Source organism: Xenopus laevis, chromosome 3S (genome assembly GCF_017654675.1).
Source record: "Xenopus laevis strain J_2021 chromosome 3S, Xenopus_laevis_v10.1, whole genome shotgun sequence".
NCBI classification, from domain to species: Eukaryota; Metazoa; Chordata; class Amphibia; order Anura; family Pipidae; genus Xenopus; species Xenopus laevis.
In genome coordinates, this window is record NC_054376.1 from 125,431,357 (window position 1) to 125,448,639 (window position 17,283).

The 17,283-nt window shown below is 40.2% G+C and overlaps 1 protein-coding gene across 14 annotated transcripts in view; it reads left to right on the plus strand.

Moving 5' to 3' along the window:
• The window catches only part of cacna1a.S (calcium channel, voltage-dependent, P/Q type, alpha 1A subunit S homeolog), a 179,159-nt gene that overhangs the window by 68,855 nt on the left and 93,021 nt on the right, over positions 1–17,283 (plus strand). For all 14 annotated transcript variants that reach the window (XM_041588923.1, XM_041588910.1, XM_041588915.1 and 11 more), the window contains exons 11-20: positions 866–1,075; positions 2,449–2,561; positions 8,825–8,937; positions 9,103–9,234; positions 9,908–9,980; positions 10,252–10,369; positions 11,285–11,352; positions 11,440–11,546; positions 11,761–12,555; positions 15,472–15,887. In XM_041588923.1, the coding sequence (XP_041444857.1) occupies positions 866–1,075; positions 2,449–2,561; positions 8,825–8,937; positions 9,103–9,234; positions 9,908–9,980; positions 10,252–10,369; positions 11,285–11,352; positions 11,440–11,546; positions 11,761–12,555; positions 15,472–15,887 (2,145 nt within the window). The remainder of the gene's footprint in view (positions 1–865; positions 1,076–2,448; positions 2,562–8,824; positions 8,938–9,102; positions 9,235–9,907; positions 9,981–10,251; positions 10,370–11,284; positions 11,353–11,439; positions 11,547–11,760; positions 12,556–15,471; positions 15,888–17,283) is intronic.

Sequence of the window (17,283 nt, forward strand, 5' to 3'; positions counted from 1 at the left end):
TCTTTGTTTCTCCTGACAACTTCCTTGACTACTTGGTGGTCAGACTGGTGGGAAACTGACCAGCAGGTGGCGCTGTTGTAACAAAACCCATTCATATTAACAGCACATGTATCCCTTAATATCCTATATAATAAAGTTGAAGTGTCTCTGCGTCCAGTCCCTGTGTCCGTGGGATTGCGCTACTGCGCATGTGCCCCACGGACCGTCTGACTACATATGTTCTAGCGCCCGTTAATTTAACGGGCTTAATGTCTAGTCTTGGAATAAAAACAAAATAAATAATGAATGCAAAAAGTGTTTAGAATAGCCCCCTCATCAATTTTACAATAACTTATTTTAAAGGTTTACTTATACTTTAAATAGAGCGGTCACCTGCTAACTTTCTAATCTGCTACATTTTAAATGGAGGGGGGGTTGCAAACAAGCTTGAGAGTTTTTTTTTGCCTTCCTCTGAATCAACTGGCAGTTAGGCAGGTTAAAATAGAGTTAAAAGGTTGAACTTGATGGACATGTGTCTTTTTTCAACCTAACTTACTATGTTACTATGTAAATCAAATAGGGTAAAGATTACTACCTGGAGACTAAAGCTTAGGAAAACTTCTATCTATAAATGGTTCTCACTAAAACGTAGGGATACACCGAATCCAGGATTCGTTCGGGATTCGGCCAGGATTGGGCCTTTTTCAGCAGGATTCGGATTCGGCCTAATCCTTCTGCCTGGCTGAACCGAACCCCCAAATCCTTCTGGATTTGGTTCGGTATTCGGCCGAATCTTTCGAAAATGATTCAGGGTTTCTGCCAAATCCAAAATAGTGGATTCGGTGCATCCCTACTAAATTGCTCCTTTGTTTTTCTGTCCCTGTAGGTTCCCCTTTTGCACGTGCCAGCATTAAAAGTGCCAAGATGGAGAACTCATCATCCATGCACAAGAAGGAGCGTCGCATGCGTTTACTTATCAGACACATGGTGAAGACTCAGGCCTTTTATTGGGTTGTTCTGGGTCTTGTGGCACTGAACACGCTGTGCGTGGCAATTGTGCACTACGGCCAAGATGACCGGCTCTCCGAATTTCTCTGTAAGTGACACCACTTATTCATATGCATTGTAGCTTTGATGTGATAGGTGCTGACCTGTCTGGAATAGATTGATTGCCTGGTTACTGAAAACACTACTTGAATGGATGGCTGGATTGGTAGTTTGTTGTTTGGGGGAGTTCTCAATTGATCCTTATTAAAGGAACAGTTCAGTGTAAAATAAAAACTGGGTAAATAGACAGACTGTGCAAAATAAAAAATGTTCCTAATATAGTTAGTTAGGCAAAAATGTAATGTATAAAGGCTGGAGTGACTGGATGTGTAACATAATAGCCAGAACGCTACTTCCTGCTTTTCAGCTCTCTAACTCTGAGTTAGTCAGTGACTATAAGGGGGGCCACATGGGACAAAACTGTTCAGTGAGTTTGCAATTGATCCTCAGCATTCAGCTCAGATTCAAAAGCAACACTTATGACCCATGTGGCCCTCCTTCAGGTCACTGATTGGTTAGTGCCTGGTAACCAGGGTAACCAGTCAATGTAAACCAAGAGAGCTGAAAAGCAGGAAGTAGTGTTCTTCTTATGTTACACATCCACTCACTCCAGCCTTTATACATTACTATTTTAGAAACTAGGGATGCACCGAATCCACTATTTTGAATCCTTTGTGAAAGATTCAGCCAAATACCGAACCGAATCCTAATTTGGGATGGGAAGGGGGAAACAATTTTTACTTCCTTGTTTTGTGACAAAAAGTCACGAGATTTCCCTCCCGCCCCTGATTTGCATATGCAAATTAGGATTCGGACTCGGTTTAGCTGGGCCGAAGGATTCGGCCGAATCCTGCTAAAAAAGGCTGAATCCTGGATTGGGTGCATCACTATTAGAAACATTTTCTATTTTGCACAGCCTATCTATTTAACTAGTTTTTATTTTTATATTGAACAATTCCTTTAACATTAGATCCCTGAGTTATGAAGAGGGGGGTAAGAAATGTTTGCAATGTTTGCAAATTATGTCTGGTGGGTGGATCTAGGCTTAATGGGAGCTCAATATAGCAGCAGCTTTTAGTCAGCCACTTATTGATAGGGAAGCCTTAATGTTTGTTTTTGGAATATACTAGATTTCAGTGAATAAATATATCCTGTCCTTAATGTACTCTTAAATCCTTGCTAAGGCAAATAGTATTGTAACATGTATTTGCCATGGATTATTCACATTTTCCTGAAAAAACACAAAATACTAAGGAGTAAAACAGTAAAGTACCAATGATGGATCATGTAAAATACTTTACCTGTCCCCTTGATTCTCTACCTGCTATTACATTGCTACTATTATACCCATTACTACTACAGTAACCATCTCTCCCCACTGGCTCTGAATGTTGTTGATTGTTTCTTTGTTTTTTTTGACAGATTATGCAGAATTCATATTCCTCGGGCTCTTTATGTCCGAAATGTTTATAAAAATGTACGGTCTTGGGACCAGGCCTTATTTTCATTCGTCATTTAACTGCTTTGACTGTGCCGTGAGTATTCTCCACTAAATCCTTTTGTGTATATATTTTGGTTTGTGATAAATAGAGAATTTAATGTAGAAGTTGTTTTCTGCAGTGATTATGTTCCAAAAGGGGCAGAGATTTAACAGGGTCAAGAGGGAACTATGGGACATGAGTCTGTCCCTCCCACTGCAGGGTGATACAGTGACACAGACAGGAGGGAACTATGGGACATGAGTCTGTCCCTCCCACTGCAGGGTGATACAGTGACACCGACAGGAGGGAACTATGGGACATGAGTCTGTCCCTCCCACTGCAGGGTGATACAGTGACACAGACAGGAGGGAACTATGGGACATGAGTCTGTCCCTCCCACTGCAGGGTGATACAGTGACACAGACAGGAGGGAACTATGGGACATGAGTCTGTCCCTCCCACTGCAGGGTGATACAGTGACACAGACAGGAGGGAACTATGGGACATGAGTCTGTCCCTCCCACTGCAGGGTGATACAGTGACACAGACAGGAGGGAACTATGGGACATGAGTCTGTCCCTCCCACTGCAGGGTGATACAGTGACACAGACAGGAGGGAACTATGGGACATGAGTCTGTCCCTCCCACTGCAGGGTGATACAGTGACACAGACAGGAGGGAACTATGGGACATGAGTCTGTCCCTCCCACTGCAGGGTGATACAGTGACACAGACAGGAGGGAACTATGGGACACGAGTCTGTCCCTCCCACTGCAGGGTGATACAGTGACACAGACAGGAGGGAACTATGGGACATGGAGTCTATCGGTCGGACATAACTTTTGCACGATTGCTGCCAGGGGCAGAACATCAGCTGATCTGTTCTTTTGTACTTTATTTGATTGGAATGGTTAGTGGCAGGTCGGGAGATGGGGAAGTCCGATCTTTGTGTCTATGTCCAGCTTTAGAATAAAATCTGCCACTACCCAAACCTTGTTCCCTCTACTATATACAGTGTTCATCTCTGAAAAGGAAGATCACTATGTGTGTTGGTAATATGACTTATGATGCATGGTATTCCCTTACCACAGAAACCTCTAAATCAAATAATCATATAAGGCAATTAAAGTGTGACATTGCATTAGATGTGAGTAATGTAATAATGGTCACAAAGCTTGTGCCGGGTTTTATAATCCATAGTAACCAATCAACATTCACTGGGGACCTGTTTAAAAGCAAACATTAGACTGCTACAGGTTATTAGCCCTGGTGCAGACTTTGAGGTTATTATGACAGCACTTTCATTGGGATGTGTGAAGTATTGTTAATTGTAAGTAGCTGTGTTTTAATCTACTGTTTGTCAGTTTTCAACGAGGCATCATTTGTAGTTAAACCAGCCTCGTAGGGTGATGGGGAAATTAGTCGCCCAGCGACAAATCATCTCTACTGCGGGCGAGTAATCTCCGCAAAATGCCTTCCAGACGGCTATTTGTATTCGGCGTTTCAGGGGGATTTCTGAAGTTGGCCGAAGTTTCCTCGTGAGGCAACTTTGGAAATCTGAAGTGATTTGTATGCCATTCCACCAGCGTATTCTTGCCAGCGGGAAGGCATTTCGGGGGAAATTAGTCGCCCGCAGTAGAGAAGATTTGTAGCTGGGCGACTAATCTCCCCGTCTGCCACCACCCGGGGAGGCACATTTATTAAAGTTAGAATTTCAAATTGATGTGAGGTTTTTTTAATTCTTTTGAATTCAAATATACTTGAAATTCGATTGAGGGGAATATTTATTATAGGATAAGTAAACCTTTAAAATAAGTGAATGTAAAATTGATGAGGGGTCTATTCTAAGCACTTTTGTAATTTACATTCATTATTTATTTTCGTTTAATTCCAAGATATTAAGGGATACATGTGCTGTTAATATGAATGAATTTTGTTACAACAGCAACACCTGCTGGTCAGTTTCCCACCAGTCTGACCACCAAGTAGTCAAGGAAGTTGTCAGGAGAAAGAAAGAGGCTGATGTTCTTCTGCTTAGGAAAATAATTAGAAACCTTTCTCACATCTTTCCTGAGCAGAAGAACATTAGAGCAGCCTCTTTCTTTCTCCTGACAACTTCCTTGACTACTTGCTGGTCAGACTGGTGGGAAACTGACCAGCAGGTGGCGCTGTTGTAACAAAATTCATTCATATTAACAGTACATGTATCCCTTAATATCTTGGAATAAAAACTAAATAAACAATGAATGTAAATTATAAAAGTGCTTAGAATAGCCCCCCTCATCAATTTTACATTCACTTATTTTAAAGGTTTACTTATCCTTTAAAAAAATCTAATATCTAAAACTCGCACAAATTTTACTGATTCAAAAACTCAAATCAAATTAGATTAAACTCAATTCGAGTCTGTTCTCCAAAAAAAATTGAATGTCAAGGAGGCTAGTAACATGTCCAAAATTGATGCCTGGACCTCTCCCGTTGAAAGAAATTAAAACAAGACTATGCTGCAAACAGATGGAACAAACTCAAGGCATCCTTTGTTGGATCTACAATAACTCAGTGCAAGAGAGCTCCAATCATTAATTAGAGTTCTTGGGCAAAAGGTGCGATTATGACACCTAACAGTCTAAGGCATACTGTATGAAATCTCAGTCCATTAAACGGTATCCATGGAGTTCTTTTCATTGAACACTTCTCTTTACATAGGCCTGCACAGCAACAATGGTGACCTACTTTGACCATACAAACACGAGAGGCTAAGTGACTCACATATTTACAGCAGCCAAAAGCAACGGAGTTCGGAGAATGTTTAGTGTAAAATGACAGTTTCTGCTGAGGGTACTGAGTGTAGTTATTGTGCAAACATAGGATATATCAACAGATTTTTTAGACTGTCCAAGTCAGATTATGCTTGTTAATTAGTTAGCTAGGACCCTTTAAGCTTTTATTTCTGTTTGCCTTTATAAAAAATGTACATACAAGGAGGAACATTTAGGGGCAGATTTACTAAGGGTCAAAGTGAATGCAAAGTGAATATTCGAATTCAAAAGCTTCAAATTTCGAAGTAATTTCGACAATCAAATAGGCCAAATTTCGACTTCGATTCAAAGTGAAAAATTTTCAAAACTATTCGACCATTCGATAATCTAAGTACTGTCTCTTTAAAAAAACTTTGACTTCGACACTTTGCACCTTAAACCTGCCGAATTGCTATGTTAGCCTATGGGGACCTCCTAGAACATATAGCCAACATGTGGCTAAGTTTATAGAAGTGGAAGTGAAATAGTGCGATCGTATGATTAAATCGTTTGAATTGGTCGATTCAAAGTACGATCGTAGTACGATCATAATACGATGTTAAAAATCCTACAAATTCTACTTCGAATGTCGAACTAACCTATTCGATGGTCGAATTTCGAAGTTTTTTTGCACTTAGAAATTCGACCCTTAATAAATCTGCCCTTTAGAGAATGGAACACAGTAACCTCCAGTGTAAGGTTACAGGGCAAAGCTGAAACAAATAGAAGGAAATTTAAATGGAAAGAGGAACTTATGATACAGTGAGAAGTGGGGAGTTCCTCAGGGGAGGTGCCGCTCAAAAGAAATGCTGGTGGGTTGTAGGAGCAAGATGAAGCTCATTGACACACAGGGTCAGATTTATTAAATGGGTTGTTCACCTTCCAACACTTTTTTCAGTTCAGTCAGTTTCCGATAGACCACCAGAAATAAAGAATTTTTCCTATTACTTTATATTTTCTATGTGTGACCGTTTTTCTAATATTGAAGTGTTAAATGTCATTTTTCACCTTCTAAAGCAGCTCTGGAAGGGGGGGTCGCCGACCCTGTAAACTGTTCTAAATTGATACATTTAGTTATCTTTGTCCCTGCTGAGCAGAATCCATGAGTTTCATTACAGGCAGCTGTTAGACTTGATACAATAGTTGCTAATACTCCAGAGATGCTGCTGAGAAATGGATCAACTAAATGTTGTAAAATTGTAACAGTTCAGAGTCTGCACCTGAATTACTGAGCTGTCAGACTCAAACACCAGAAACATGAACATTAAACTTTAAACTTAGATTTTGGAAAACGGGAAAAAATGGAAAGTAATTGAAAAAAGTCTTGATTTCTGGTGGACAATCTTAAAACAATTGAACTGAAAAAAGTGTTTGGAAGGTGAACAACCCCTTTATTGGTCGAATTGGAAATTCAAATTAGTTTTTGGGTCAAAACTCTCATATTTAAATTGTGAATTATCTAAACTCAATTAGAATTTTTATTCAATTTTGTATTTCGAGATTTATCAAACCTATACCCTGGGAAGAATTTGAATTCGACTATTCGCCACCTTAAACCTGCCGAGTTCATGTATAAGTCAATGCGATAGGTCCAGCGACCAATTTGAAGATGTTATTTTTAAACTCAATTCCAGTTTAGTTGGATTTGATTCGATTTTGAATCGAGTTTTCAGTTGGTAATATTTGTTCGAGTTTATTTCTTAAATACCCTCCAAATCAAATTTTGAGTATGTTCAAATTTATTAAAGTTAAAAAAAAACTGACATGAATTCAAATGTGCCTCCCCTTGTGAGAGGGGTTATGGTAAGCCTTTTGGTTAGGATATGTCAGGTTGATCCACAGGTGAGTGACTGGCTGATAGAAGCTCATGTGCTGCATAACACGGGTTAAGTATTTGATTTGAGGATAGGCTGGGAACATGTTGTTAAGTGAAAAGTGATTTTCTTAATGAAGGAAGACAATGAAGCAGGGTTAATGAGAGGCATCAGAAAATACACAAGTCCTAATTACTAGGCTAGTGGTCAGAGGCAGGCGATATGGGCAAAGGTCTGGGCTGGTGGCAAACAAGCAAAGTCCAACAAACAGGCCAAGGTCTGGGCAGGCTGAAGACAAAGATGAATCCAAATAACAGGCTGAGGTCAAATTAGAAGATCAAAATGAAGCAAGATAGTGAACTGGACAAGGGCTAGGAACTCTGGAACAAGAACACAGGAACACAGGAACACAAAAACAAGAACAGAAACACAAACACAGGAACACAAACACAGGAACACAAACACAAACACAGGAACACAAACAGGAACAGGAACACAAACACAGGAACAGGAACACAGGCACAGGAACACATGCACAGGAGCAGGAACACAAACACAGGCACATGAACACAGGCACATGAACACAGGCACATGAACACAGGCACATGAACACAGGCACATGAACACAGGCACAGGAAAGGGAACGCAGGCACAGGAACACAGAAACAGATTCAATAGCAAACTGGCAGGATCAGGCTAGGAAGCTCAGGTAATCAAGCAGCATGGGTTGTAAGAAGCAGGCTTATATAGGAGCTTAATTGTAGATTGCTTACACATGTTAGTAACGAGGGAGGAGGAGGTAGAATAGCCAGGTGACATAACCCATGTACCTTTGGCTCAGGTAGGGTTACAACCTTTTCTGGAAAAAATACCGGCCTTCCCATATATTTATCTTTTTTCCCTATTAATAATATTGGGATCAACCATCATTTTTACCGGCCAGGTTGTAACCGTAGGCTCAGAAGATTAGTGCAGGTAGAGTTCAGCACACAGTCTAGAGTTCGATTACAGCTGGTTCCTGACAAGATAAAATGTGGATAGCTTCCTGGAAAAAGATAAAACTTGTTTAAAGAAGATGACTTTGTTTCACGCCAAACCATAAAGCTTGGATAAAGAAGCTGACTTAGTTCCACACCAACCACTCCTGAGGTCGGAAGAGCTGATTGATCCAAGAAATTGCTTTTAAAGAACCAAGTACTTAGATTGGTGCTAGAATTGTAATGGTGGTAAGAATGCAAAGAGACATTACGGGAAAAGTGGCTTTAGTAGAATTGTTGAGGATGCATGACCTATGATTGAAATACAGAGAAGGTATTGGAAGATACTCAAGGATCAATTAGATTTGGCTGGCTACTGTGAGGGTAGAATTTAAAGGTGAGAAGTGTAGATCTTTGGCTGAGGAAATAAGACTTTAACTTGGATTTTGGGTGGATTCTATCTAGAGGTATTGATTGTGCAGAAGGTTTAGTTGGATAAGGTGACAGGTGGCAGGTCACCATAAGAGGTTGCTGACTTAGAGAAGGTAATTTCTGAAATAAGGAGAAGAGGGTCACAAGAATATCTTTAATAGTCTATCTTTTTTTAAAAATGTGCCTGCATTTGTCTTGTCTGATTTTAGGAACTTTTGAAAAATCAAGATAACATTCTGCTTAGGGATGGGCACATGGAAAACCAGTGCTTACTGATATACATCTGTCTTTTTCAGGTAATCACCGGAAGCATCTTTGAGGTGGTTTGGGCAATGGTGAAGCCTGGAACCTCCTTCGGGATCAGCGTCTTAAGAGCCCTTCGCTTGCTGCGTATCTTCAAAGTTACAAAGTACGCTGTTTTTTTATTCTGTGTAGTTTAGCCACAGCCAATTCAAAATTGCTGTGGAATTCCAAAACTACCTTACAAAAAGTCTTGGAACTGACTATATCCACTTTATCAACTTTGCTTCATACTTTTACAATAATGTATTTTTTTTTTACTGGGTCTCTACAGGTATTGGGCTTCTCTCCGCAATTTGGTGATCTCCCTGCTCAGCTCGATGAAGTCCATTATCAGTCTGCTGTTCCTGCTCTTCCTTTTTATTGTTGTCTTTGCCTTACTGGGGATGCAGCTGTTTGGTGGGCAGTAAGTACATGGATCTAAGTTGATTTACACAGAGGCAAGAAGAATTTCCTTAATTTTTATTCTGTGACAGGAGGTGAAGTTCTAGATAGGCAGAATGGGTCTATAGTCAAGCTATAATCACATGGTCCCAGCAGGGTCATTGCAACATGTCAGGAAGCAAGATCATATGCTGCAAGTCACATTGCACTGGCAGGATTTTGCAGAAGATTTGCAATTGACTCAAGAAAGATCAACCCACCACCTTTATGCGCCCTACTCCATACAACTCCATACGGGGAATTCAGTTCCTTACATGTCGGGTGACATCCTTTATTAGGGATGCACTGAATCCAGGATTCGGCCAGAATTTAGACTTTTTCAGATGGATTTGGCAAAATCATTGTGGCTGACCGAACCAAATCCTAATTTGCATATGCAAATTACCGACAGGAAGGGAAATCACATAACCTTTTGTCGCAAAATAAGGAAGTAAAAAAGGTTTTTCCACGTTTTCCCTTTTTGTCCACTATTTGCATATGCTAATTAAGATTTGGATTCAGTTCGGTACATGGCCAAATCTTTAATGAAGGATTCTGGGTTTTGGCCGAATCCCAAATAGTGGATTTGGTGCATCACTATCCCATTAGCCAGCTGTATAGAAGAATTACAGTATGTTTCTTATTTTTCTGATTAGGTTCAATTTTGATGAAAAAACTCCTGCTACCAATTTCGACACCTTCCCTGCAGCAATAATGACAGTTTTTCAGGTACGGATGATATATTAGTTACCTGTTTTCAGTGTGTCTTAATGCAATTCCATTATTTCTGTAAAGATCTTCTTCTCTTTAATAAAAAATAATGTTCATTTTGGCCCATACACAAAAATGTGGTTGAAAGTAACCAAACTGGCCCAGCATATCAACCCAACTGTATGTGACTGGCTGAACAAGAGAACAATCAAAGTCTTAGCATGGCACACAAATGTGTCTTCAGCTCACTTGGTTTTATATTTTTAACGACCCATCTCTGTCTACTCAGATCTTAACTGGGGAAGATTGGAATGCAGTGATGTATGATGGCATCAAGTCTCAGGGTGGAGTGAAATCTGGCATGGTATTTTCCATCTATTTCATCATCCTTACACTTTTTGGGAACTGTATCCTTTCACAATAACTGATTAGTAGGTGTTCTGTGAACTATTTGTAGCAGCACTTTATGGACAAATTTATGGAGAAATATGTGTTATAAATATAGATTATCGGGAGAATTTGTAGGAGCCATAGAGAAGAGTTATTTAGTAAAAAATGAGAAGCTAAGAATTTTTTTATGGAGAAATAAGGATGGGATATATGGAATAATAGGAGGAATAGGAGAAGTTATAGAGAAAAATTATGTGGAGTAAGAGAATAAATTATTAGTTATTAATTATGAGTTATAAGAATATATTATTGGGAGTAATATGAAGGATTACAGAGAAGGGTTATATGGAGCAAAAGGAAGACTAATAACTGGGAAGTTTACAAAGGACAATGGGAACACTATTCTTACAATAGTAAACAATAGTAAGAGTTATACGGAGCAATAGGAGGAGTTATAGAGACGTTTTATATGGAGAAAAGAGATCACCTATAAGGACAGGTAAAAATGGAGCCAGAGGATGAATTGTATAGATAAAAATGTACCTACAGTAATGTGTTATTAACAAGGTGTAACATATATAGTGAAAAATGTACCCCCTATTGTAAAATATAAGAGTGTCATAAGTCACAGAGGAGTTTCATGAGTGATTTCATACAGGTCATGGAACTCCAAGGAGACATTTAACATACTCATGTTTTATAAAAGGGGGTAAATTATTTATTATTATACACAAGTTTCAGTGAGTCGCAGAAATTACATCACTGAGCACTTATTATAAATGATGACATCATTAAGCACCATTAATACATTATAAGGATATAATTTACAGGATATTCAACATTCAAGATATTCAATAACATTAATTTGTTGTTGGGGTATGTTGCCTCCATGGAAATATTCTGGGTTAATGTTCTTTACTAATCTCACTCAGACACTCTGCTGAATGTCTTCTTGGCCATCGCTGTGGACAATCTTGCTAATGCTCAGGAGCTGACAAAGGTAGTTGAGTTCTAGAAAAGTTCATCAGAATGGGGTACATATTTGAGCCTTTTGTAGTATATGAGCCACTTTTTTCTCTATCCTTAGGATGAACAAGAAGAAGAAGAGGCAGCCAATCAGAAGCTAGCCTTGCAAAAAGCAAAAGAAGTAGCAGAGGTCAGCCCCTTGTCTGCTACCAACATGTCCATTGCTGCGTAAGTAATAAATACAATAATTATAAATTCCTTTAACACGTGTAGTGGAAAACCACAACAACAACAATAACATTTTATTAGCTTCTGCGGCTTCTACCTGGCACTGAGTACTGCAGCCATACTTCCATTGCTAATTTTCTGCCTCAAAAAGATGATACTTTCATCTTTTTCATTGAAATAACAATAAAATGAAAGCATTATGTTGTCCTTTCAGAAAAGAGCAACAGAAGAACCAAAAGTCTGCTATGTCTGTTTGGGAGCAGCGCACGAATGAAATGAGACGCCAAAACTTCATGAATAGCCAAGAGGCTTTATACAGTGAGCTTGATCCAGAGGAGCGTTGGAAACTCTCATTCATGAAGCCAGATGTCAAGACACATTTGGATCGGCCACTGGTGGTTGACCCCCAGGAGAACCGCAACAACAACACCAACAAAACGCGGCCTGGTGAGGGAAGAAACCCTGTGGAACAGCGCTTATCCCATCAGCGAGCAGAAGACTATCTAAGAAAACAAGCACGATTTCAGGAGCGGGGTGGAAGGGGTTATGACATGGGGCAAGAACCTGGACGCCGTCCTCGGGTCAAGGATCAGGATATCATTCGGGATGGACAGGACATAGGGATGCAAGACAGGACAGGAGAAATGGATGGAGGGATACGCCCCCCACAGGATCCACACAGGCGGCACCGGGGTGGTGGGAGCAAGGAAAGTCGCAGTGGGTCACCAAGGGGAGATGGAGACCACAGAAGGCATAGGCCACATCGTAGAACTGGAGATGACAATGAGGATGTGGGTGGGGGTGGAGGGGGCAGGGGAGGAGGTGGTGGTGGAGAAAGGAGACCACGTCAAGGTAGGGATGGAATAAGAATACGAGAAGGTGGTGGAGGAGGAGGAGAAAGTGAGGGTCCTGAGGGTGAGAGGAGAAGGAGGCATCGACATGCTGCACAGTCCACTTACGAGAGTGATGCCAAGAGGGATGACAGAGAGAGGAGGCATCGCAGAAAAAAGTAAGCTAATGTATAGGAGGATAACTAATATTTAGCAAGATGCCTTTTATTTTTCTATATAATGCTGTCTATTTTGAGCCATATATGAATGAATCTTAAGGTACAGGTATGGGATCCATTATCCGGAATCCATTATCCAGAAAGATCTGAATTACAGAAAGCCCATCTCCCATAGACTCCATTTTATCCAAATAATCCAAATTTTTAAAAATTATTTCCGTTTTATCAGTATCTTGTACTTGATCCAATCTAAGATATACTTAATCCTTATTGGAAGCAAACCAGTCTATTGGGTTTATTTAATGTTTACATGATTTTCTAGTAGACTTAACATATGAAGTTCCAAATTACGGAAAGATCCATTATTCCGGAAAGCCCCAGGTCTCGAGCATTCTGGATAACAGGTCCCATACCTGTACTAATTAATATCTATGTGTGTATAGAGGTGTTGCAACAATGCAGTGACTGGGGATGGATGGAATGATATAGGCCTCATAGTTACATAGTTAAATCGGTTGAAAAAAGACAAGTCCATCAAGTTCAACCCCTCCGAATGAAAACCCAGCATCCATACACACACCCCTCCTTACTGTCACATAAATGATATATACCCATACCTATACTAACTATAGAGTTTAGTATCACAATAGCCTTTGATATTATGTCTGTCCAAGAAATCATCCAAGTCCATCTTATAGTCATTAACTGAATCAGCATCACAACATCACCCGGCAGTGCATTCCCCAACCTCACTGTCCTCACTGTGATGAACCCCCCACTCTGTTCCTTTAAATGAAACTTCTTTTCCTCTAGTCTGAAGGGGAGGCCTCTGGTATGTGATTCTCTTTATGGGTAAAAAGGTCCCCTGCTATTTGTCTATAATGTCCTCTAATGTACTTGTAAAGTCTAATCATGTCCCCTCACAAGTGCCTTTTTTCCAGAGAAAACAACCCCAACCTTGACAGTCTACCCTCATAATTTAACTCTTCCCTCCCTCTAACCAGTTTAGTTGCACTTAGTCTCTGCACTCTCTCCAGCTCATTTATATCCCTCTTAAGGACTGGAGTCCAAAACTGCCCCCATACTCCAGATGAGGCCTCACCAGGGACCTATAAAGAGACTGAATTATGTTTCATCCCTTGAGTTAATGCCCTTTTTTATACAAGACAGAACTTTATTTGCTTTAGTAGCCACAGAATGACACTGCCCAGAATTAGACAACGTGTTATCCACAAAAAATCCCCAAATCCGTCTCAGTTAAGGAAACTCCCAACACACTGCCATTTAGTGTATAACTTGCATTTATATTATTTTTGCCAAAGTGCATAACCTTGCATTTATCAACATTGAACCTCATTTTCCAGTTTGCTGCCCAGTTTTCCAGTTTAGACAAATGACTGTGCAAAGTGGCAGCATCCTGCATGGAACCTATAGTTCTGCACAATTTAGTCTCATCTGCAAAAATAGAAACAGTACTTTCAATGCCCACCTCCAGGTCATTAATAAACAAGTTGAAAAGCAAGGGACCTAGTACAGAGCCCTGCGGTACTCCACTAACAACACTGGTCCTGATCACCAGACCTGATGTTTGTGTCTAATTATGTACAGTATGTAATTGATAGGCCTAAACTTTATCTGTTTGTTGATTTTGACTTTGTGAAACTATAATTCTGATTATAGTGGAACTCTACTCCAAGGGATGAAATGTGCTAGAGTAATGTTATTTAGAGTAGATTATTTCACAGCAACCCTTTGTGAAGCAATGCCTTTTAGACATATGATATGGACCCTCAAATGTTCATACACAACTATCATTAATATAAAGGGGAAATTTTGTGGATGAGGAGAGTCACTCTGGATGAAAGTCACGCAGAAAAATCAACTCGTTATAGGATAAGTAAACCTTTAATATAAGTGAATGCAAAATTGATGAGGGTGCTAGTCTAAGCACTTTTGTCCTTTACATTCATTATTTATTTTCTTTAAATTCCAAGATATTAAGGGATAAATGTACTGTTAATATGAATGAATTTTGTTACAACAGCGCCACCTGCTGGTCAGTTTCCCACCAGTCTGACCAGCAAATAGTCAAGGAAGTTGTCAGGAGAAAGAAAGAGGCTGATGTTCTTCTGCTTAGGAAAGATGTGAGAAAGGTTTCTAATTCTTTTCCTGAGCAGAAGAACATCAGAGCAGCCTCTTTCTTTCTCCTGACAACTTCCTTGACTACTTGGTGGTCAGACTGGTGGGAAACTGACCAGCAGGTGGCGCTGTTGTAACAAAATTCATTCATATTAACAGCACATGTATCCCTTAATATCTTGGAATAAAAGCAAAATAAAAAATGAATGTAAATTACAAAAGTGCTCAGAATAGCACCCTCATCAATTTTACAATTACTTATTTTAAAGGTTTGCTTATCCTTTAAACTGTCATGGGTCTGCACTGAAATCTGACATGGGTCTGGACATATTGCCTGTTTCCCAGCTGCCCCCAGTCATGTGACTTGTGCTCTGATAAACTTAAGTCACTCTTTACTGCTGTACTGCAAGTTGGAGTGATATCACCCCCCCCCCCCCCCCAGCAGCCTACCAAAAGAACAATGGGAAGGTAACCAGATAGCAGCTCCCTAACACAAGATAACAGCTGCCTGGTAGATCTAAGAACAGCACTCAATAGTAAAATCCCATGTCTCACTGAGACACATTCAGTTACATTGAGTAGGAGAAACAGCAGCCTGCCAGAAAGCAGTTCCATCCTAAAGCGCTGGCTCTTTCTGAAAGCACATGACCAGCAAAATGACCTGAGCTGCACCTAAACACCAATATTACAACAAAAAAATACACTTGTTGGTTCAGGAATTAAATTAAAGATTTTCCCTTTTTCATGTTCCTGTTATCCCCTCTATTGCTACTACAGGGAAACTACAGCCCCGACCCCAGGCTCTGGTGGCCCGAATCTTTCCACAACGCGACCTATTCAAGACCGTTCCCGGCAGGAGAACCAGAACCAGCAGCCCGAGAACATGGATAACATTCGTAACACCAAACTTGTGACCAGTGAACCCCCCGTAGGTGGTGGAGTGGGTGGTCTCAATCACAGCCCAGCCAAAATTGGTAACCACACCAATTGTGCCAACAACAACAGTGTGCCCACTGGAAATGCCATCCCCAGACGGATGCCTCATCCAACCAATTCGGGTCCTTCTGCTCCTGACCCCAGCCACACCTTTAGCAACCCCACAGAGACTGCCAAAGGGACAAAAACCACAGAACACACAACTGTGGACATCCCACCCCCGTTTCCCCCACCTGTGGAGAATGCTGTTGGGCAAGGTAATGTCTTTGACTTTAGGGTGTTACGCTATAGAGCAATTTGTCTTCTTATTTCATTGCTTTACTTTCTGCCTCACAGCTGGTCGGTGCTGAGAAATAAATGTTTCCTCTGTATACTTCAGTTCCCTACCAGACTGCGTGCCAGTAACATAGTAAGTTAGGTTGAAAAAGACACACGCCCATCAAGTTTAACCTTTTAATTCTTTATATAACCTGCCTAACAGCCAGTTGATCCAGAGGAAGGCAAAAAAACCCATTTGAAGCCTCTCCAATTTGCCTCAAAGGGGGGGGGGGGAATCCTTCCTAGCCTGTCTAGGCATGGGCCATGGGCAAATTAGACTGTTAGAGGTCAATTTATCAAAGTCTGAATTTATCTCAATATTTTCTGAAAACTACTCCGACCAAATCCGCACAGGTTTTTTTATCCTTATTTATCAGAACACTTTCCCTGAAAATTTTCTTTGCGGGAAAAAAAAAACAAAACAAATTTTTCGGATTTCCCACCCAAAAACTCCGACTTTTTCTTATTTTTGCCTGAAAACCACAAAATCTTCAGCTTATTGCACGAAATGCAGCGCAGATCAAAATATCTTTGGGACTTTTCCTATTGACTTATATGCAACCTCGGCAGGTCTGAGATGCCGGATTTTCGGATTCTGACATTTTCCATCTGCGGGGTATAATAAATCCCCTAAAAATTTGTGGTTTTGTTTCCACTAAAAATTTGTTTTTATAGTAAAAAAAAACAAACACATTTTTCGGGTTTTTGGCACTCGGAGTTTGATAAATAACCCCCTACGAGATATTGTAGCTCAGTTTTGATCCTAATGCAGCAGTTCTAATAAATAGAACAATCGTATTTGGTGCCATGTGGATGACCAATCACACAGTATCTGACCCTTGACCTATTATTACACACCTATATTTTTATATAGTTACACATGTGTATTGGTTAAAGGTGCAGGTTGTAGATCTGTTCAATTAGGTCTTAAAAAGACTTGACTCCACTCTAGTTCTGAGACTGTCAAAACAATGACAGTGTCCCATTATCTCCTCATTAACAGTGATAGTAACATAGCAAGTTAGGTTGAAAAAAGACACACAACCATCAAGTTCAACCTTTTAACTCTATTTTAACCTGCCATTTGAAGTATCTCCAATTTGCATCAGTGGGAAAAATTCCTTCCTGACTCCAAGATGCAATGGGACCAGTCCCTGGATCAACTTACCATAACCCTGTATTCTCTCACTTTTTTTTTTTAAAAGATTTATTTATTAGTCCAACACATACAAAGTAGCATAGTCAGCACATTAAACAAATAATGCAGTTGGCAACGCATCGGAAAATTTTTAGTTAAACCCCTGGAAAAACAGAGAGGATGCAGAAAGGCATCCG